The sequence below is a fragment of the Myxocyprinus asiaticus genome, chromosome 50 (genome assembly GCF_019703515.2).
Source record: "Myxocyprinus asiaticus isolate MX2 ecotype Aquarium Trade chromosome 50, UBuf_Myxa_2, whole genome shotgun sequence".
In the NCBI taxonomy this organism is placed as follows: domain Eukaryota; kingdom Metazoa; phylum Chordata; class Actinopteri; order Cypriniformes; family Catostomidae; genus Myxocyprinus; species Myxocyprinus asiaticus.
The window spans coordinates 20,747,541-20,771,390 of NC_059393.1; the positions used below are offsets into that span (position 1 = coordinate 20,747,541).

General features: G+C 37.3%; 1 protein-coding gene across 2 annotated transcripts in view; it reads left to right on the forward strand.

Annotated features, from left to right (window-relative positions):
• Positions 1-264: 264 nt before the first annotated feature.
• LOC127438766 (tyrosine-protein phosphatase non-receptor type 4-like) overlaps positions 265-23,850 on the forward strand; it is a 42,505-nt gene continuing 18,919 nt past the window's right edge. The window contains exons 1-13 of one of the 2 annotated variants that reach the window (XM_051694608.1): positions 265-562; positions 8,626-8,780; positions 10,600-10,707; positions 11,230-11,272; positions 11,364-11,442; positions 13,219-13,263; positions 13,609-13,661; positions 16,193-16,313; positions 16,562-16,649; positions 18,576-18,664; positions 19,100-19,163; positions 20,215-20,387; positions 21,474-21,542. In XM_051694608.1, the coding sequence (XP_051550568.1) occupies positions 8,643-8,780; positions 10,600-10,707; positions 11,230-11,272; positions 11,364-11,442; positions 13,219-13,263; positions 13,609-13,661; positions 16,193-16,313; positions 16,562-16,649; positions 18,576-18,664; positions 19,100-19,163; positions 20,215-20,387; positions 21,474-21,542 (1,070 nt within the window). In that variant the 5' untranslated portion in view covers positions 265-562; positions 8,626-8,642. Of the gene's footprint in view, positions 563-1,283; positions 1,345-8,625; positions 8,781-10,599; positions 10,708-11,229; positions 11,273-11,363; positions 11,443-13,218; positions 13,264-13,608; positions 13,662-16,192; positions 16,314-16,561; positions 16,650-18,575; positions 18,665-19,099; positions 19,164-20,214; positions 20,388-21,473; positions 21,543-23,850 lie in introns of those variants that run through there. The other variant, XM_051694607.1, reaches the window with a different exon arrangement.

Consider the following 23,850-nt stretch of genomic DNA (forward strand, 5'->3'; position numbering starts at 1 on the left):
ATTTAAAAATACCATCTATCTATTATCAAATTCTGAACATAATGCTTTTGAACACAGCAGGAGGCAGGTTAAAAAGAAAAATGGATGACTGACAGAGTGAAAGCACAACCTACGTAAATGTACTTTCCAGGCCACGCCCCCTCACATAAACCCGCCCCCGTGTGCAGACCTATGAGAATGTGGGCGGGGCCTGAGCGGTTGAGCCATGTTAACGCTGCACGTTGCAGCCGCAACCGCCAGTGGCAGCAGGCAATACAGAGACATATGCAGGATTATAGAGCTAAACAGCGGCCACAGAAAGGATTGCAATCGCGTTCGGGGTTTTTATTTCATTCACTGCACCTAAGAAGAAACCCGGATTGCATTTCCCTTTGGAATTGGCATTTAGAACTGTGCCAGAGGCCCCTTTGAAATAAATGTAATGTGAGCATCTACAGCAATGTGGTCATTTTCATGCGGATGAGCTACCGTTGTTGTGCCTTTCTCCCCCTTCCTATTCTTCTTTCATCATAATTCAAGATCACCTTTAATTCACTGGACTCTCCTAGACCTGTATATGAAGGTAAGCATGCATTATGTGTTATCTTTTTGTATTGGTGTCACCAGACACCCATACATGCATGCTTGCCCTTCCTTTTTTAATCCCATTGCATAGCAACCAAACCAGCCAATGCAAGCTTCCAAATGCTCTAAATGATGCACAGGCAGTGGAATATAGCATGCATTCACCTACTCTGCCAACCTGAATTTAAGGACTGGTTGCATCCATGTAAATGCCTTTATGTAATGACTCAGTGTTTCATTTGTGCAGGATACCAAGATAATCTAGGTTTATAAATCACAAATGCATGCAGTGACTGATTTGTTCTATGGATTGCATGCATAATGTATTTATCTTTGTGCTCAATAACTGGCAACCCTTTAAACAATTTATTTTCAGTATGCTTCAGATGTCATATTAGATATATAATCGAGGTGCAGGTCACATCTGTGCATCTCAACTGTGCCCTATTGTGCCTTCTTTTCTCTTCCACATCATTACATAACCCAAGTTCTCATCCTTTGCATGCAAATGATATGGTTGTATCTACTGTGTAATGTTAAGATGTCCTTATATTGGTGCAATGTAACAGCAGTTTGTTTGAATTGTTTTCTGGGCACTACGCAGCTCCCCCGGTTGAGTTGGTGACATCATCTCCTGTTCTGTCCCCCTGGTGTGTGTGTATGTGTGTGTGTGTACTGTAATGCAAGATGTGATAGGATGAAGTCTCTCTTTTTCACACCAGGATTGACATGTTATGCAACTTTGCATTTGCTTAAGTGGTTTTTATTGCATTAGGACAGGTAAGTCAGTGGTGTTTCTGTAAGGCTGGCTTTGGTGATCAAATCAATAGGAATAGGAAACTAAGAGCATGAATGATATGTTAAATGCAGAATGAATGAATGAATGAATGAATGACACAGGTGGCATTGGCAGACCAATCAGTGGTTCACATCTGGCATTGCTTCAGGACCCAGATTCGATTCGTTTTGTAGGCTACACATTCAAAAACAAGCTGAGAACGATTTCTGATTTTCTTTATTGCTACTTTATACAACAGTAAATCAAGACGGTGCCTAAATGGTCAAGTTCACACTAGCCCTCTTAGCAGCATAAAAAATAAAATGGTTATTGTAATTTTAACAAAATTAGCTAAACACAGAATTCGAGCAACTGACGTGTTAGTGATTTGAGTAATGCTAGACTGCTGCATGCAAAGAAGAAAAAAAAATGTTGTAAATATAATTTTTTTGAAGGTCAGGAACGTATTTTTCACGTTAGGCTAATTGTGGCTAATGATAGACCAGTATAGCCTATACTTGATCATTTTGCAATTATCTGCGATTATTCGCATGGCAGATTAACAAAAGTATTAACTGTCCCTGTTGTCAGTTATATAATCTACCAAAAGCTACGTCAATAGAAGTTTAAGCGAATTTGTGTAAATATATATATAAAAAAAATAAATAAGTGTTCCTTTCACTTTAGACATATTTTGTATATCTGATTTGCTGTGGTTAAATTGTATTATGTATATCGGCATTTGTATCAGCCATCCGGCTGTCTAGAAATCGGCATCGGCCGTTCAGAACCCATATTGGTCGACCACTAATTGTGAAAACTGTAACTGTTATCTCATTTATGTATGCGATTCATTGTGCAGCCCTAGTTTACATGCTAAATGCGCTTATTCAAAAAATCAGACAATGCAAGAAACCTGCATTTACATGAGATTTAAAATCATTGGGTTATCCTCTGCTTTTATGTAAAAACGTAAACAGTCATGCTCACAGAACTTGTGCACGTTGGATAAGCCGATAAGAACGCTGATAAAGGTGTTTACAGGCAACATGAAATTGAGCAAAAATCTACGTGTGCCGATAATTTTTTGCTTAAACCGTTCATGACCTTACTCTGAAAAAGTAAAGCCTTACATGTTGTCGGCTTACCAAGAATAATTGATGTAGGACTGTACATGTAGATGTTCAAAGATGTTAGATGGGCTGGTTTGCAAAATTGACAAATTTGGTTTCTTTTTTGGATTTATCCCCTTTTTCTCCCAATTTGGAATGCCCAATTTCCAATGTGCTTTTAAGTCCTTGTGGTTGCATATGATTCACCTCAGTCCAGGTGGCGGAGGACGAATCCCAGTTGCCTCCGTGTCTGAGATCGTCAACCCGCGCATTTTATCACGTGGCTTGTTGAGTGCATTGCCACGGAGAGTGGCAATAGCATGTGTGGATGCTTCACGCCATCCACCGCGGCATCCACGCTCAACTCACCACACGCCCCACCGAGAACAAACCACATTGTAGCGATCACGAGGAGGTTACCCCATTTGACTCTACCCTCCCTAGCAACCGGGCCAATTTGGTTGCTTAGGAGACCTGGCTGGAGTCACTCAGCACGCCCTGGGATTCAAACTAGCGAACTCCAGGGGTGGTAGCCAGCGTCTTTACCACTGAGCTACCCAGGCCCCGACAAATTTGGTTTCTTAATGATTTTATTAACTCGTCAGCCAACAGTTCACCACACAAAACGCATTGGGTTGTAACAAGCCCTGTTTGCTAGTGAACCATTTTTAACGTAGCTTAGGTTGTATTTTCATTTATCTTGCATAGTTTTGTTCAAGGGTTTTGGGGATGAATGCATTTCACGCAACCTTTCCACGTTGGCATCTGCCTAATTTGGCTAGCTTCTACCAAACAACAGATGAATTGCGCCGCACGGCCTTTAACATCAAAAGGAATGGGAAGCATTTTCTCTTCCCTTTTAAAAGTTGATAAGCTTAGTTATCTGTGACCCACCAGTTGAGGACCACTGTTCTAGCATTGGTTGCTTTGGTTATAGGTTATGATGACTGCACATAAGAGAGAAGTATTTAAAGGTGGACAAAGATGGAAATATTTTGATGGTGGTTTATGGGGGCTGACCGAGAGAGAGAGTTTTGGGGTGGGGGTTAACTCATTTTGTAACCCTACTGTCTGATTTTTTTTTCTGAGGTGTTCGTGGTCTGAACCCTACTCAGTGGAAAATCTTGAGTGTCTTTGTGCTTGTGGTATTCGCTGACTTCCGGGGAAACTTCTACAGAAGAGACATGTTCCACCACACTCTTTCTCTCTCTCACACACATTGCATCGCTGTTTAGAAGGTTATCCAAAAAATCCTTTCTGTTGTAACACAGGACAAATAAGTTTGCTATAGCAGAAGTATTAGAAAAGAAAGATATTTTTAGGACTAATGTGCGATCTCACAGAGGATCACAAGAGGAAAAGCTTCAACAGAGGCTGTGAGATTTCTTAAAGTGAAATAAAAATTCTGTCAATTCACTTTACCGCGTGTTGTTTTTTAAACCTGTACGCTATCACTTTTTTTCTTCAGTGGAACACAAAAAGAGATGTTAGGCATAATGTTTAGCGTCAGTCACCATTCACTTTCATTGCATCCTTTTACACAAAACTAATGTCGACTGAGGCTAATGTTGTGCCGAACATTTCCTGTTGTTGTGTTTTGTGAAAATGATAGAATTGTCATTTTTGGGCAAACTAACTCTTTAAATGGGACACTTGTTTAAAAGACTTGACAGTAATTCGATAGCATTGCTTTGTAAAATACTTTTGTTATGCTTGATGGAACTTTTAATCAAACGTATGTCAGACAGTTCAGGTATGGTTAAATGGAAGATTTTATGGATTTGGTTATACATTTTGTCTGACAATACCTTTCCATGTTATTGTGTTTTAGATTAATGACTGTAATAGTTAGGTGTGGGAGTTTGAATGGGCGGCTGTGACCCAAATAAAAGGTCACATGTTTGCTCCTAAAGGTCATGAACTCTGACCCTTGGTTGTTTACACAGCTGCCTTTAGGCATTATGGGAGCTTGTTTTGTAAAGCACTGACATGTGTAAAGAGATTTTAGGTGCATCTAAAAATGGAGCCACTGAACATTTTTTAAAAATAAACTATTGCCAATGCCCAACAACTGTGAATGACAAAGGATGCAAATGCCATTTCAAAGGGCTTCCTGGGAAGAGAAAGCAGTTTTGAGTATTCTATGGAAAGGCTAATTTTGCCTTATTTGATTGTAAAAATTTGAAGAGGAGCTTCAGTACTTACCTGTTCAAGAATTAAGAAATGCTAGTCACCCCCAGGTTGTAAAGACTAACCTTACCTGACCTTAACACCAGTTAATGTGCTGAGAATGTGTTAAGCCAGTGTTCTTGGAAAGGGACTTTGTATACAGCATCACATAAGCTCATAACCTGGGCACTGTGTGCTGCCCTGGGGCTAAATTTTGTCCTTTCCTCCCAAGTTCTGTTTACAACACAGAGGAAAGCATTGTGAATCAACCGGGTCTCATTGAGTGGCTATCTAGAGTAGGGCTGAAACTATTAGTCGACGTTATCGACAATGTCGACAATTTTTTTTTATTGTCGAATAGTCATTTGATCTCATTTAACGTAACATGAGATCACATTAAACTGTAATGATGACGCGCGAAAGCAGCACTGCAATTCGCGCCTAAGAGGAGAGGAAGAATTACACAGCTCACAGTCCAGACGCACTCCAAACTGTTCAAGGTGATGCAGATCGCAAATTATGAGGGAATTATAATGCAAAAATACAAAATAAGTAAATACAGAAGTTCTCTCGTTGTGGAGCTGGAGCTGCCGCTCTGCTGAAGCAAAACTTGCGTGTCGAGCGTCTTTAAAGGAAACACCCCAGCATTACATCTTTAATGCAGTTATATTTAATACGTTATAGCTTTATTAAAGTTCAAATAATACGGAAGCAGGTCATGTAAATAACTACAAACTCCGAAACTGGCGTTTCTCTGTGCAGTCAACGCCTCTTCTATGAGTTGGGCGAAGTGTTCCAATCTAAGGGGGGAGACTGAAACTGCATCCGGCTGAGGCACACTCTGTCGCGGGATGCTCATCCCTCGAGCATGCACGCTTAATGCAGCTAGATTATAACGTGATGGCTCGCAACTTATTGCATCATAATAAATGTCACTGTGCATTTCTTATTGTGAAGAAAATTGGCAATATGCAGCTTTATTAATAAGAGAGAGTTGTTTTTTTTTAGAGTTAAAGATGGATTGAAGTGAACAGAAAGGTGAGAGAGGGTAGTCTTTGCCCCATTATACACTGCAACAAAATATGTTTTTGATTTGTTTTTGTTTTGGCTTGTTTTCCAATATAAATATCTAAAACTCATTTAAAACAACGTACATTTTCTTTAGCAGCTATACTGCAGAAGATAAAATGTTTTATCTGAAAATGTTGAATATAATATTAAAAATACAAATATTTAAAAATATCTAAAAAATCCTTTAAAAAAGATGCATTGACCTGAGAAGCAGCATATAAGATTTTTAGACTTGCTTTTAGAGAATAGATCTTGAAAATAAGTGTATTTTGTCTTTACTGCACTCGCAGAAGTATAACCAAGTGAAAAAATACATTCTCTTAAAGCAAGTTTTTAAATATCTTATGTTGCTTCTCAAGTAAGGACAAAAACACTTGATAACAAGTGTTGGGAGCCACTGATCTAAAGACAAATACTGTAGGGTGAGTCTTCTAGAACCAAATAATGTAGGGTGTGCTGTCTAGAGCAGTGGTTCCTAACCCTGTTCCTGGAGGCCTCCCAACACTGCACATTTTGTATATCTCCCTTTTCTGACACACCCAATTCAGGACAGGTTTTGGAGTCTCCAATAACGAGCTGATGAGGTGAATCCGGTGTGTTTGATTAGGGAGATATCCAAAATGTGTTGTGTTGGGGGGCCTCCAGGAACAGGGTTGTGAACCACTGGTCTAGAGCAAAAGATTCTAGGATGAGCCATCTAGAGCTTATGACCATTGGGTGGGTTGTTAAAATTCAGATTCTAGAGTGATAATCGAAGACCCAAAGACACTATAATGGGATGTCTAGAGCCAAAGACCCAAGGGTGGGCCATCTGCAGCCAAATACTGTAGGGTGGGCCTTCCAAAGCCAAAGACTATAGAGTAGCTGTCAAAAGCCAAAGACGCTAAAATGGGGCCCCTAGAACCAAAGATTCTAGAGTAGTTCTTATTCCTTATAAGATAGAATGTTCTGCATTGATTGGTTCTTGTATTTTTTTAAGCCCAGAAGTAGTTATGTACTTATTCTAATGCATGATGCACAGTTTTCTGAAGTGTATTTGTGACTGATGGAACTATTCTGCAATTGCCTGAAGTATTGCTCTACAAAGGTAGATACTTTTCTATCAGAATATATTTATCTATTGTTTATTTTACCATCACTACTTCCCTGGTAGTTAATTTTTCTCTACATCAGGGGTCCGTATTATTAAAAAAATAAAAAAAAGATTCCGAAAGCTGTATTTTAATGCAAAGCACACCTGTTTACTTATTTTATTCTCAAAACATTACCCGTTTACGTGCTAAGTGGGTCATGATGCGGGCCTGGCCTTTGTGTTTGTCCGCCAATGGTTTGGCATCCCATTTAGCACACAACTAAATAAAACAGGCTGCGTGGCTATGATGAATGATTTATGCAAGAGTTAGATTGGCATACAGGTGCGAAGGACTTTAACATTTCTCAGTTACACAAATAAAATGGGCTTACATGATGCTCTTTTGTTGCATTTGTTAGCATGTCAAGTACAAGCAGCCTCATGAATGGACACTTGAGAGGCTGCATCACACTTTTCCTTGCACAGGAAATTGCACTGGAGATCGCCAGACTTTTTCAGAGGTGGGGCGGGGTTAGAGAGAAAGCACACTTACATGCATGGTTGCCAGACTGGACAAATTACATCTAACCATAGATAGATAGATTATTTTTGATTAGTGCAAATATAAAGCTTTGAATGGGGGTTTGCATTTCAAATTATCTGGCAACCCTAAGCATGTTTAAATCTCTTGGAGGTGGGTTTGGTCTAAGTGCAAGGTAGTTGAAAAACGTTTTCAGAATAATGAGCCGCAGGCCAGATTAAACCATGTGGAGGGCCTGATCTGGCCTGCGGGCCATAGTTTGCCCATGCCTGCTCAAAAGAATGACCTCCAAAGACAATAGTGTAGGTTATCCAAACCCAAAGACACTAGAATGGGGCCCTTAGAACCAAAGATTCTAGAGTAGGCTGCCTAGAGCCAGAGACTCTTGAGAATTCTGCTTTGGAAAAAAGGAAATAATAAAATGTTTGACATGCTCCAGTTATGACTCACATATCAATAAAAAAATGTAACTTTGCTGTGGAAATTGAGACTGAGAATGCTACTCTCTCTTTCAAGGTGTTGTTCAAGGGCAAAGTCTTACTGTACCAATGTTGGTGTCAGCATTAATGTAAAAACTCTTCAGTTGTTGTGTCCCCATTTGGAATTGCTCTGTCTTTTCCTTTTGAAGATCTACAGTGGGTGGATTGTCTTTGTGAAGCTGAGAGATGACAGAAAATCGCCTTGATCACTTTGAAAAGACAGATTAGGATCACTAAAATAGCATAGAATGGCTTGAACAGTAGATGATGTTTCGGCAGTCTCAAACTGAATTAGGTTGGCTCACTGTAAAATAAAAAGAAATCTGTTAGGCAGTTCCATTTTATTAATAATCAGACGAATCCAAATGATCTTAACCCTGACTCTTACTGACTTCAAGTTTCTTCAGTTGACAATGTTATGTGAGTGCCGTATTTTGATTTTTCTGTTTTGAGAAACTGGAAGCTTTTTTCTACTATTGGGACTTGTAAATTCATCTGAGCTAAAATCTATAAAGCACGTTTCCTGAGAGAAACTGAGAGAACTTTTCAGTTCCGCTGGTTACAGAATCTTTTAGGTGGAGTACAGATGAATGTTTGTGAATAGTCTTTGCTGTCTGCCTTAGGATCACATGTGCATGTGTGTGTGTTTATATTTTACACTACTTAAAGGGTTAATTTGCCCAAAAATACAAATTCTGGCTGTATTTGTTCACCCTCATGTCATTCCAAATGGCGTCTTTTGTGGAACACCGAGCAACTCTGTTGCTTTAATAAAGTGCACCATGGTGAACATCGGTCTTGTATGTTAGTGGCCTTTAGCCGTCATGTGTGTTTTGCAGACGTAGTCCGGACCGTAATGACCGCCCGCTTCCGGTTGCCTGCTGGCAGAAGTTACGATGTGGGAGCGTTGGAGGAGGTCAGAGAAAGACAGCACACGCAGGTGGTGTGTAACGTTTTACTATTGGACAACACAGTGCAGAGCTTCAGAGTCAATGTGAGTACACACAAACAGACACTTCCATGCACATTTGACCTCTGTAATTAAGCTAATCAACTCTCATTACTGGTCGGATAATATAACAGAATATGTCCTTTTTGTGTTGTATGCGAAATGAGTTTAAACTCAGTTTAGATTTGTATTCCAAAAGGAGGCCAAATTTCGAGATTCAGACATTTTCAAAGCTTCTTTCATATCAAAATAAATTAATCCAAGTGATCTTTCAGTACGTTTACATGCACTTTATAAAATTTGATTAGAGATTAAAACAATAATTTTTCTTTTCAAAATGTCATGAAAGCTTTATAAGTCGAAATGCACTACATGTATTTATTTTGATAATTAGGTTTAGGTGTTTAGTTTGATTATGCATTGTGTCAAGCTTTAGTCTGACTGCAATCATACCAGTCTGATTTTTGCAAAGTCTGACTAACACAACTAGTCAATGTGATTATAGCTCGGCAGCGTCCAGCATGTATACACATTAATCTAACCGCAATTGGCCTCATCATTGAGGGCATTCTTCGAAAGACAGAGCTGACATGCCACATGTATTGTCGGCATCTCCACATCTGACGTCTTTCCTTCAAATGTTCTATTACACATTGTGTCATACTTTAGTCGGACTGAAATCGCATCAGTCTGATTTTTGCGAAGTCGTACTAACAGACCTAGATAATGCGATTGTAGCTTGGCTTCATCCAGCATGTACACTTTTATCGGACCACAATTGCCATTTTGCATGTACTTCGAAAGACAGAATTGACATGCTGCGTGTATTTTCAGCACTTCCTCATCTGACGTCGTGCCTTCAAATATTCGATTACACATTGTGTCAAGCTTTAGTCCAACTGTAATCAAACCAATCCGATTTTTGCGAAGTCATACTAACAGACCTAGATAATGCAATTGTATCTCGTCTTCGTACATCATGTATGTGCGTTCTCGGACCAAAATTGGTGTTGCCGTTATGCGCGTACTTTGAAAGAAAAAGGTGATGCGCAGCATGAATTATCGGTAGGGCTGTCAACAGAGCTGAGAAACAAAAGTTTTATTTTTTCCTTAAATATGACCAAAATTCGAATTAAATTTCGAATTTTAAAATCACCAGATTTTAAATTGACTTTGTTTCCTTAATCCACAAGAGGGTGTAATTAATATATATATATATATATATATATATATATATATATATATATATATATATATATATATATATATATAAGACTCGTCAGACAGATCAGAACGTATCAGACTCTGAGCCCAGGGGCGGTTCAATCAGACGGAGCAGAACACGAGGATCCTGAGACACATTTTCAAATTGAACTCCTTGCCTAAAAAAACCATTTTAAAACCCAATGCTTAATCTGAGAAACGCTGATATGAGAGCAAGTAATCTGATTGCAAAGTAATTAGTTATTGTAATCTAATTAATGTTTATTTAATAAGTATTGTAACGCATTACACTTTAAATTCTTGTAACTTGACTTTCAATTACAGTAAGTTATTTACTTTTAAGTACATTACTTAGGTTACTTCGGTATGTAAAATACATTTAAAACATGAATTTATGTTAATATGTACATCTTTTTTGTTTTGTTTTTGCCACTTGGTTTCAATATATTTTCGAGGGGGACTGAGGAGGGAGCTTTGTGTTGTGAATGTTCGATGTCTGACCGTGTAGTGCTCTTTATTTGTAAGAACATGAGAAATCCTTCCATGAAATGGCCAATTTAAAATTTAGATGATGATATTTAACATTTGATATCACGATTAGAACTTTCCAGTACTAATAACTTCCTCCCACTCTCTTTAGAAGCAAGATCAGGGGCGAGTCTTGTTGGACATAGTGTATAAACACTTGGAGCTAACCGAGCGAGACTACTTCAGCCTTCAACTAGCAGACGATTCCTCTTACAGCCAGGTAAACTCTCACCTGTCACTTATCTGTCGCCGTCGACATCAGGTCACACATAAATATCTGTTCATTTAAGCAGAACATTAGCCAAAAAAAATGTGAAAAAAATTATTTTATGCAAAATACAAAAATATTATTCCATCGTTTACTTCATTTTTAGTTTATTATTTGTAGCGAATATGAGGCTGTTCATTACTTATTCAGGTTTCTACACACTCACTCGTGGAGCGTCTGCTCAACCGACTGTGAACAGTAAGTTCATTCTAAGGTCACGTCACAAGCTAAAATGCCACGGTTGGCTTCTGCTCATAGTAAAACAACGTAAATGTTGAATTCATTGCGCTTGATGTTCCTCGGTTTGAAATGGACGAGCAGTTTTTGGTGTCTTCCACATAACTCGGCTGCTACCTTTACCGGTTTTTGTTGTAACAGTAAAAACAGGAAAACTTTAGTATTTTACTACGTATAAAAGGTGGCATGAATTTCGTACAGACTGTTCCATATCGGTTTTGACTATCTGTGTTACAGAGGTGGCTGGATCCAAACAAACCTGTTAGAAAACAACTGAAAAGTAGGTTTTTGTATTTCTTTGTATATTTTATGGTGTTTTATATGACTGAAATTTTCTTTATGAGGCTCTCTGATTGTAATTGTATTTTCAGAGCCATCTCCACATAATTTGAGGTTCAGGGTGAAGTTTTTCGTGTGCGACCCCAGTAAACTACAAGAGGAGTACACAAGGTATACTTTGATTTTCGCACCCATCTGTACAGTATATACGTAGTTGTCAAATAACATGGACATTAACTTTTTACAAGAAAATAGTTGGTTATAACGGAACACGTAACAATAAAGTTGTATTCGTTAAAATGAATTTACTACATTCGTTGAATTAACGTGAACTTAAAATGAACATATCTTTTACAGCGCTTATTAATCTTGGTTAATATTAAGTTCAAAATTAAAAGTTATGTTAACATTAGTTAATGCATTATGAATTAACAAATAACAATTGTATTTTATAAATTAACTTTACATTGTGAAAATAAAAATCTGTTGCATTTCTGTCAAATACCCTCAGCTGGAGTTGCCAGAAATTCACAGTAAAAATATGGTGAACATGTTTCAGGCTTTACGAGATGTCATTTTGATGCCTGTGTATTTTAGGGTTCACCGTTTATGTTATTAAATGATATAAACTTGATACACTAATAACTACAAAAGACCACAAGTTGACTTAAAGTTCATCAAGAGTGGCCCTCCCAGGAGCAGTAATTAATACACATGTAGAGATGGTGCACAGTGTCACTTACAGAAATGTAAAACAACATCAGCAGAACACATGTGACACTAAAATAATGCAATAAACATGAACTGAATTAAATAAAGTATAACACAGAACACCCCAATGTACATAACTGATATAAAAAATAAGAAGAAACATAACTATTCCCATAAAATATAATGAAATGTGGTGAGTCACACAGGGACTGGAAACACTCGATTATTGGTTTTTAGCCATAATTTTAACAGCAGTGTACCGTAAAAATTAAATGTATATATGGTTTAATCATATAAATATTTTTGTCGTTAATTACACAGTAAAATCATGCTTTTTTTTTACATCTGTTTTTTTTTTTTTTTTTTACAATATTTTAGAGTAAAATTACATGTATTGTCTTTTTAAATATTGTATTATTTTTTACCATATATGTTAATTGGTAAACTACCTATTAACCAATTAACGTTTTTGTACTATAGCATTTTTACGTTCTTTTACCGTTAAAATTAAGGGCATTTTTACAGTGAAAATGCTTTAAAATATACTGTTCATTTTTAGTCCATGATACCTAATGTTAAATTCAAATGTTAACAAATAGAACCTTATTGTTCCGTGTAACCGTTATAATTCAAATAAATGTATAAAGCAATGTGTACATTTATGGTGCTGTAACTGGTCACCGTGCATATAATTATACATTATATAATTTTTGCTTTTCATTAAATTTTTCATTTAGTATGTGTAAATATTATAAAAATAATAAACTTTAAACCCATTAATATTGCATGTACTCTAATTAATAATTAATTAATTTGAAGACGTACATCTCCATGTATTGATATTATACAAGATTCAGAAAACGTTTAAGTATTTTTTTTAATGAATTATAGCTTGCAGGACATGGCTGAAACGACTTGAAATTTCATGTCAACTAGTTATATATCAAATGAATAAATAAAGGTATCAAGTTATAAGAGTATTATAAGAGCTAAGACAAAACCATTCCAGTGCATGGCCGGGTCAAGGGGAGGGGGGGGGAGGGAGGAGCATAACCCCCTAGATTTTCCTTGTGCCCCTCCAGAAATCCTAGTACTGCCACTGTTCCTATGGATATTTTTAACTCTTAAATTTGTGTTAATGTTAAAAAAAAAATAACACCGTCTTTACATTGATGTAGGCAGTGTTTTGCTATTTATCAATATTTTTTTCAGGGGTTTTTTTCTTTTTCTTTTCAGGTATTTGTACTTTCTGCAGTTGAAACAGGATATTCTGACTGGAAGGTGAGCGTTTTCTCAGCCTTAAAACGTATAAATGGAGTACTGTTAGATTAAAAATGACAAAGCAGCTGTCAAAGCCATGGCATAGCAGTTAGCACATATTAAACACCTTCTAGCTTTGGTGCTCATGCAGGGAATGTAGGTTTGAACCCGGCCTGCAATATGTCTCGATTCCATTCTCTCTCTCTGCCCTCCTGTAATAATGAAATAAAAGAAGCACAAATTCCAAAAATACAAACTAATATATCTAGAGAAACAGTGACAATAACTCTCCCATGACATGTTACTTTTTTGGAATAATAATTAGCCAATGTTACGTAATTAATATCTATTCTGTCACTCTGCCAGGCTTCCATGCCCTCAGAATACTGCAGTTCTTCTGGCTTCTTATGCTGTTCAAGGTAAATATTACTGAATATTAGTGAGGCCACTGTCTCTGAAACACTGGATTGTGGTGGTTTTAGTCGCTTGTTTTATTCGAAAATTGTTTTATTTGGCTTACACTTTTGAATTATTTTTAACCAAGTCAGAACAAAGTCAGTTTTAGAGTTTTTTATCAAAAATCGATTTCAGTAATCTTATAAAAAAAAATCCCCTTTTCTCCCAATTTGGAATGCCCAATTCCCACTACTTAGTAGGTCCTCGTGGTGGTGCGGTTACTCACCTCAATTCGGGTGGCGGAGGACAAGTCTCAGTTGCCTCCGCTTCTGAGACCGTCAATCCGCGCATCTTATCACGTGGTTCGTTGTGCATGACACCGCGGAGACACACAGCATGTGGAGGCTCATGCTACTCCGCGATCCACGCGCAATTTACCACGTGCCCCATTGAGAGCAAGAACCACTAATCGCGACCACGAGGAGGTTACCCCATGTGACTCTACCCTCCCTAGCAACTGGGCCAATTTGGTTGCTTAGGAGACCTGGCTGGAGTCGCTCAGCACACCCTGGATTCGAACTCGCGACTCCAGGGGTGGTAGTCAGCGTCAGTACTCGCTGAGCTACCCTATATAAGCTACCCTTAAATAGGTTTTTAATCATTATACCTTTTGCTACATTGTAACATGGATTTCGCCATGGAATATTATTCAAAACGTGTACAAAATGTATGACATTTTATAATAAATAAATAAGTGTAAAAAAAAATCATATGTTTTTCATAAACTCAACACTCAAAATTCACTCAAAAAATATTTGAAAACATGAAATGTGCACTCAAATTTTACATTTCTAATAATTCGGCCAATACCGAAAATCTAAAAATGTCAGATATCGGCTGATTAATCAGCCTGGCCGATATATCGGTCAATCATTTCTGACAGTATTGCCATTTTCTTTAAACAAAGAGAAAAGAAAAAACTTTCCTACATTCTGATAAGTATATTAGTTTCCATTCATGACGCCTGAAATGTCAATTTCACTGAAACACTCACAAACATAAGGAAATTATTGTGAACTCCGGTTTTGTTTGGTTGGTGATATAACAGTCTGTACAGGATGCACGAAGGCTGTATAGTTTGCGAAATAGTCCATAATCTGTCTTTTGTCTCTGCCTGTCTCTGTTTGACCCATTTCCAGTAATAAGACTGGAAAAACAGCCAATAATCTGGCTAATGTAACATTATTACATAATAAACAATCTGTTTTAGTAACCTGTATCGGGATAAAGTTACATTGGTTACAGCTGGCATATTTTACTGATATAATCCTGCTTCAAATTTGTATTTTATTGAATGAAAAGAGCTCATTTAAGAAGTGCATTTAGTGGGGCCTAGGTAGCTCAGCAAGTAAAGACGCTGACTACCACCCTGGAGTTGCGAGTTCGAATCCAGGGTGTGCTGAGTGACTCCAGCCAGGTCTCCTAAGCAGCCAAATTGGCCCGGTTGCTAGGGAGGGTAGAGTCACATGGGGTAACCTCCTTGTGGTCGCTATAATGTGGTTCTCGCTCTCGGTGGGGCGCGTGGTGAGTTGTGCGTGGATGCCGCGGAGAATAGCGTGAAGCCTCCACACGTGCTACATCTCCGTGGTAACGCACTCAACAAGCCACGTGATAAGATGCATGGATTGACGGTCTCAGATGTGGAGGCAACTGAGATTCGTCCTCCGCCACCCGGATTGAGGCGAGCAATTTTCCAAATTGGGGAGAAAAGGGGAGGAAAAAGAAGGAAAAAGTGCATTTAATTTAGAATATACCACAAAATATGATATTTAAAGCAATTAAACGGTATTCACAACACATTTAACTTTTTTTAAATTAAGTATTTAAGTGAAACAGAATGTTTAGAAGGAAATAACGTAAGGTGGGACTTGATTCTATCCATCTGGATTTGATTGGCTCTTGAAATGTGAGCTGTGATATAATTGGTTAATATTTATTTTCTCCGCCCACTTGGCCTTGATGACCTCAGCAGGGAGGAACAGTTGTTCCAGAGGCGGAGAAAATGATTACATTTTGATGAAAGTTTATTTCATTATTGTCTTGTTTTCCATTAAACATATCTAAACACCTTTGAAACAAGACAAATTTACTTAAAAAGCAACATTTTAACAATAGCTTGAATTGAGTTTATTTTTCTTTCATGTTCTTGTTTTTAGCGTAAACCTCACTAAATATTGTTTAGAACATGAAAAAAACTTGAATTAAGGTATATTCTCTGTAAACAATTCTCATTTTTGTAAAAAAAATAAAATAAATCCTTCTTGGGTAAATGTATCTTTTTCTAAGGGTGTTTTGATATTTTTTTTCCGAAAATGAGGCAAAAATACATTTATTAAGAAAGAAAATGGGGTACATTTTGATTTTTCATGTTTGACTTTAAACGGTTTCCAGGACATCCAAGGCTCAGTTTCTGTTACTCTGTCGTATTGGTGTTACTATGTTCGGCCATGAAGCCTCATTTGCGTCTCACTTTTGTATGGTTTCTCTGTCTCAGCTGAGTTGGGGGACTACAGTCACTCTGAACATTTGCCCGGGTACCTCTCCGAGTACAGCTTCATTCCCAACCCACCACAGGACTTTGAGAAAGAAGTCGCCAAACTTCATCAAGAGCACAAGTAAGAGCAGAGACATGAAATACTCCACTGTGTTTCAGATCTGCATATTTAAATGAGTGTCAGTGGAGACTGCAGAACAAAGAGTCACAGCTGAACACACACACACACACATACACACACACACACACACACACATACACACAAATACACATGCACACACTGGCAGATTTATAGGAACAAGGCAGGTCATTGTTTGTGGATGTCTGAGATTGAGTCTCTCTCTCTCTCTCTCTCTCTCTCTCTTTCAGTGGACTCACACCAGCTCAGTCAGAGTTTAACTACTTGAATGCTGCACAGACGCTTGAGTTGTATGGCGTGGAATTGCACTATGCTCGGGTGAGTAACGGACCATTCTCCATTATCTGCCCCTCCTGTTCCGTATTTACCCCAAACACACATTAGAGGATGTGTGACAATAACGGCGCATGTTGTCACTACAAAAGTAAAAAAAAAAAAAAAAAAAAAGGTAAGATGTCACAATGTAACCTGCTACTAAACAGCCTATTACAGTATCTTCCGGAAAATAAGTCATTGTTTTTATTTCATCACATGAAAGGTCCTACGTCTTTATAGTCCGCAGGGACTTGTATACGTAATTAAACATAATTAACGCTTATGCGACCTTAGGGACATTTTTGTCGTTTTCATTTTTGTTTTTCCGATCATTTTGGCTCTGTTATTGCCAACGGCATACATTTTGCCAAAGGTGTGTATTTTTGGGGGAATTTTGATATTTCAACCTTAGTTCCTATAATACATCTATAATACACTGTGTACACAAAATAGTTACACGCAGGACCTTCAGGACGAAAATGTCCCCATTGAAACCCATTAAAACTGCAATACTTGATCCCAGTGCCATTAAAGCATAACATTATGAATTCTATGATATTATGCTTTCATTTTGGAGTCCTGGCTTCAAAATGTAAAATTTTTTATATTTTCCACCAGATGGCGCCATTTTTCTCATGTTTAGCCTGTGGAGCAAATACAAGCTTTTTCCCTATTTTCTGTTTGCTGTATTATAGAGCACTGCAGGCCAATTGAATAAATGATGCACTTAAAATTGTGTGGGTGTGTTGGTATGGATGTCAGAGTGTGTTTTGTATGTGTGTATTGAGAAATGTGTGTGTGTGTGTAAAAAAACAACAGAGGCATTATATAAACAAACTGGCATGTAAAGGGTTAAAATCCTGAAAATGAATGAATATTTGGTAGTTATGACCAGCTGATGTTGGTTAAAAAAATCAGTGAAAAGTCAGTGAAAGTGGAAAATAATATAAAAAATTATAATATTATTATGGCAGTTTTTTGACGTGGACATTTTTGTCCTCTAAGGACCTCTGAGTAACTTTTTTTTTTTTTTATTGACGCACAAAGGTTAATGTTGGCCGTTCAAAGGCATGCGCACCAAAACACATATGCTTTCACTCAAACAGATGAAAACATCTATCATAGAGATGGATGAAGCGTTTTAAAGCGGTCAGTTCAGTTTACTACATTATGCAACCAGTTTAAATATTCTGTCCCATCATAATATTACAGTTTTAACAAACTCTAAACCGTTGTCAAACACAACTCCTCACAAGTGATGTTTCATCACACTTGTAGTAAAAACATTCAGTCAGGGAACCGGATAATTAATGCATAGCAAAGAGGGTAATGTCATAAATGTCCACAGATAGACAGTCACTAACGTTAATGAATAAATAGAATTCAACAGGCATACTGTTTTACTCGCAGACTAAAATCTGTTCATTTACCAAGCATAGAGATGCATATTTGCTGAAGTAATCGTCACATTGGAACACATCCGGCATCACCTCGGATGTGGTGGTTTGGTTCATGGCTTAGAACTCTTATGAAATCCTTATGGAAGAAATGTATGCGATAAAAGATTAGCGTTATCACTAAAGCTCCAATCGTTATTTTAACATGCTTCAAGTGAAAATTAGATATTGAAACAACTTAACTATACAGAAGAGAAAGGTAACTGATTAGTACTTTTGAATGGAAAATTAGTATTTAGTTTAAATTGCAAAAACAAAATAAGCCCTGATATTCTTTTCTTGTTAAATAATTAAAACATATAAATGAATAAAAAAAAAGATAATATTGTTCTGATTGTTCTGGTCACTGATTTATTGTGCATCCGTCCTTAAAACCAATTCAGTAAGCTAAACGCCAAAATAACAACATGATATTGATGTTGCCATAGAAACAGCATCCTTACAGTTTCCAACTCTTTATTGTTGTTTTCAGGACCATTGTAACACAGAGATTTACATTGGAGTTTTGTCTGCTGGCATCTCCATCTATAAGGACAGGGTACGAATCAGCCACTTTCCATGGTGAGAGATGTTTTTGGTTTTTTTCTGCATTAAAATACTCAAAAAGACATTTAAAGTGTATGTAATGCTTAAATAATACTATTTCAATACTTATACAATGTACATTGTAACAGGTTTGTAATGTAGAGCCAATGTTACGCATTTCGCAATCATGTTAACCAATCATAACAAAGGTCATTTACAGTATATAGAGAGATTTTAAAGGCACACTAGCAAAAACATAATTACTAATAAAATGGTATAAACATGTAGACAGTTACATCTTTAATACTGTATACAGATTTTCTGAACAAAATGTTATTTGAGAGGGTTGAATTTTTTTGGCAAAAATATTTGATCTGGTTTCACAATTAGCGGTTTCCTTTTTGGCTTGTCGATAAACAACTCATTGGTTTATCTTTTATAATCCCTCTCTCGCTTTCTATTATCTTTCAGGTTGAAAATTGTAAAAATATATTTTAAATCAAAACAGTTTTTTATCCAACTAAGGAAAGAAATGGTAAGTACGAATTTACGCATTTGATTATAAAAAAATTTGTTGGCTATAAAATCATGTTATTTATCAATAAGCAAGATTGTTTATTTTTTAATTGTTTTGTATCTCTTTCCGAACACTAAGGCCACACAAATAAGTTTTAGTTTGAAAATGCATTAATTTTGCTACATTTACGCCTCTCATCTGCACTAGAAGTGAAGAATTTCGAAAACATTCTGTTACCGTATACTTTGGAAAACGATGACATTTGGAAATGGAAAATTTAAACGGAAAAGTGTGCATGTGGCCTACATATTTAAACCCCCAAAATGGGGGCCTGGGTAGCTCAGCGAGTATTGACGCTGACTACCACCCTGGAGTCGTGAGTTCAAATCCAGGGCGTGCTGAGTGACTCCAGTCAGGTCTCCTAAGCAACCAAATTGGCCCGGTTGCTAGGGTGGGTAGAGTCACATGGGGTAACCTCCTCGTGATCGCTATAATGTGGTTCTCGCTCTCGATGGGTGGATTTGCGTGGATGCCGCGGAGAATAGCGTGAAGCCTCCACACGCGCTAGGTCTCCGCGGTAACGTGCTCAACAAGCCACGTGATAAGATGCGCAGATTGACGGTCTCGGACGCGGAGGCAACTGAGATTCGTCCTCCGCCACCCGGATTGAGGCGAGTCACTACGCCACCACGAGGACTTAGAGCGCATTGGGAATTGGGCATTCCAAATTGGGGAGAAAAGGGGAGGAAAAAAAAAAAAAGAAGAAGAAAATAAACCCCAAAACGAACAATTTTGAATAAATTTTTTTTTATTTTATTTTTTATTTGCGTGATTTGTTGTTTCTACATACAAAAGTCCAAACTCAGCCACTATAGAGCCCGGATTTTTTTTTTTTTGCAATAGCTTGAAATTCAGTACCTCCAGTTTTTGGTAAAAGCATTAAGAGGCTGTTGGAACTGTGGTCTATCGGTTAGTGCACATCCACAGTTGTGGTTCTCATAAGGATGATGATAGTTTAAATCCGGCTCGCAACATTTCCCGATCCCGTCTTTATTTCTCTAAATCACAGAATGAGAATAGAGAGTCTTTACTGGGCTTCAACATGATGAACTACAGAGCTTGTAAGAACTTATGGAAGGCCTGCGTGGAGCATCACACGTTCTTCAGACTTGAGCGGCCCGTTCCTCCCGAGAGGAACCTCTTCCTGCAGTACTTCACCCTTGGATCCAAGTTTCGTTATTGGTGAGAATGTTTAAACATGTGGAACGTGAGTTTGTTTGGATGGTGTGGATAACAGAGCAGTTGAAATACATTTTGAAACCTAAATTAATGAACGAGATGTTCTAAATATTGTAAATATTTAATGCCAGTAGAGTTCAGGACTGGGTCATATATTGAATATATTGAATTATGATATATTTGCAGTGACTTTGTTGACGTTATGAATATAAGTATGCAATAATGTTAATGAACTTTTTCTTTGGGCAGTTAAGTTTCCAAAAAATCACGCTTCATGTTACACTCCCTTCATGTTTTGCTTTATGCGATTTATGAGTGAAACGCAGTGTTTCCGCACCGCTTTCTGCTGAATCTGCAGCACTGCTACTGAGAACAATATATGAAATTTATGATTTTTATAAAATAAATTTTACCTGAGCAAGCATGTCATGTCTGATTTGATTTCATAAGTTATTATTATTTAACTGGATATCATGCACTTCCATTAAATATGTATTTTTGAAAAGAATATTCAGATGTAATCTGAGATAATAATACTTTAGAAAAATAGAATTTTAATGTAAAATATTTTAAATGTATGGAATCAGTGACACTGTGTAAGCAGCATATGTATCTAACATAATTCCTTATTTTCAGTAGGGGCTGCCATGTTGAGATCACATGACCAGCTGAATATTACCTGATTAATCACAATAACCGCTCTGTTGTTGGACACTTTCACTCTTGGATTAAATGAATCATGGCAGACTGTTAATAGTAAATTTCTTCAATGGCATCTGTAACTGAAAACTATTGATTTTGAATGATGCTGTCTCCATGTCGCTAGATGGCACTGTAAGTCCAAAATGACACAAACAAAAAAGTTACTAAGTGCACCTTAAAAAAATCACGCTTTTAAGTCATTTCAGATCAAAAATCTGAATATTGATATATACAGTACCGAATACCATCAAAAGCCCTAAAAATTTTATTGTTAGCTTTTTCACCCATTTCTTTGAAATTTTGGCTCATGACCAGTTTTAAAGCTGTCTGTCTCGAGTCTAACACAGAGTTTTCTGATATGACAATGACACTGTTGTGTTTTTGCAGTGGGAGGACAGAGGCACAGTCTGTACAGTACGGAAAGGAAAGAGGCAACAAGAATAGAGTTTTTGCCAGGTAAAACACTTGTATTAACCATTTGTCATTAAAAAGGTGAAAAAGAGTCTCTTGTGTGTGAAAATCCCAGGAGATCAGCAGTTACAGAAATACTCAAACCAGCCCATCTGGCACCAACAATCATCCATGCGATTATCTAATCAGTGTGGCAGCAGTGCAGTGCATAAAATCATTCAGATACGGGTCAGGAGCTTCAGTTAATGTTCGCATCAACATCAGAATGGGGAAAAAATGTGATCTCAGTGATTTGGAGCGTGGCATGATTGTTGGTGCCAGATGGGCTGGTTTGAGTATTTCTGTATCTGTTGATCTCCTGGGATTTTCACACACAAAAGTTTCTAGAATTTACTCTGAATGGTGCCAAAAACAAAAAACATCCAGAGGGCAGCAGTTCTGTGGATGGAAATGCCTTGTTGATGAGAGAGGTCAACAGAGAATGGCCAGACTGGTTCGAACTGCCAAAGTCTGCAGTAACTCAGATATCCACTCTGTACAATTGTGGTGAGAAGAATATCATCTCCGAATGCTATTCTGAGATGCGTGTTTGTGCTGTTTTGGCAGCACGAAGTGGGGCTTTACAATATTAGGCAGGTGATTTTAATGTTGTGGCTGATCGGCTTATAGCTCACCCTGCTATATAACACCCTGTCTGATCACATGTATAAATGCATAGAACAGGAATGTGTGTAGGTACACAGGATGTGGTGTGTGTGTGTGTGTGTGTGTGTGTGTGTGTGTGTGTGTTTGTGTGTATTCATTACTATAGTATACACACTATAGACAATGACATGGAAATATAAAGCATTTATAACTGCTGTATTAAACTTCATGTGCCTATCAGGGTGTGTGTACTTGTTTGGGTGTGTTTTTAAGGGAGGGTTCACACCCATCTAGATCTGTATGGTGTCATATTTAGTGTGTGTGTGTGTGTGTGTGTGTGTGTGGTCAGATATTCTCAGAACGACACCCAAACACAGGAAGTGTACGCAGGGATGTGTAGCACACGGCTGCAAAGGGCATGCGCACGTTGCATGCGTGTTTGTTAAAACACATTTGCGTGTTTGCTTCGAGACTGGCATTTATTTAAAGATGCTGAGACTGAAACTCAAACTACAGTTTATGGTTCACACTTCTAGCAGATCATTGATTTTGACTATGCCAACTTTTTGTCGCTGTATTATAAAATCCGGCAATTACTTTCAATGCTTTTGAGGAACGCTTCATCAAAGCTTTTTTAGAAGACCTTTGTGGTTTTAAGAGTGCCATGTGTACGAACATTGTAATTGGAAAGAACGTTTGTTTGTAAGCTAGTCTTTGTTTCATAATAATTCAACAATAATTAAAAATTTGCATTGTTAGTTTACGTAAATACTAAATAAGTTGCAAAATGAATGTACAGTCATTTATTTATTTTTTATACTCTTGAGCAATGTTTTAAGGACATTTTTAAAAATAACTTTTGTGGTTTTTAGGAGTACCTTATGTTGTACAAACATCGTAACAGGAAAGAGCTTTTTTTCCACAAATGACTCTTGTATTTACGTAAACTAACAATACACACAGAATAAGTTGAAATAGCAGTTGTTCTTCGTATTATTGATGTGTACAGTAATTTAGTAAGGTTTCTTTCATTGATTTTGCAGAGTGTTTTAGGGCCGTTTTTACAGAAAACAGATACATTCTATTAAAGCAAGTCTAAATATTTAATATGTTGCTTCTCAAGTAAATGTATCGTGTTTTAAGGATTTTTAAACAATTTTAAATGGAAAACAAGACAAAAACACTTGATAACAAAAGGATTTTTTTGCAGTGAATTTCTTTACTGAATTAAACTTAATAAAAATTATTTTTTTCCCCTTTTAATTCAGTGAATGTCATTTAAAAGTATTTTTAAAAGATGATTTTGTTAGTAAGCACGTTTAATACAACCTTTTAAGTTGGGTTAACCTTTTAACACAAGCTGAATAATCGGTTAAGAGCTAAAGATTAATCGTTGCAATAATCGCCGAATAGTCGAATAATCATTCTAATAATCGTTAGATTAATCGATTATCAAAATAATCGTTACTGGCATCCCTACTCAGAATCTGAGTCGTTCACTCAGGACGCGTCATTGACAGCTGGACGAAGCACGACAGAATGCATCTTGAGAGCATATTTTCAAATTTCAACCACTTTTTACCTGACACAGTGTCCTAAAAACGCAACATTTATGACGCTGAAGTGAGATGAGATGCGGCAAAAGCGTCCATCTGACGCTTTTGTACATAATGGATTGCTGACGTCTGCAGGCTTAATGTTAAATGAA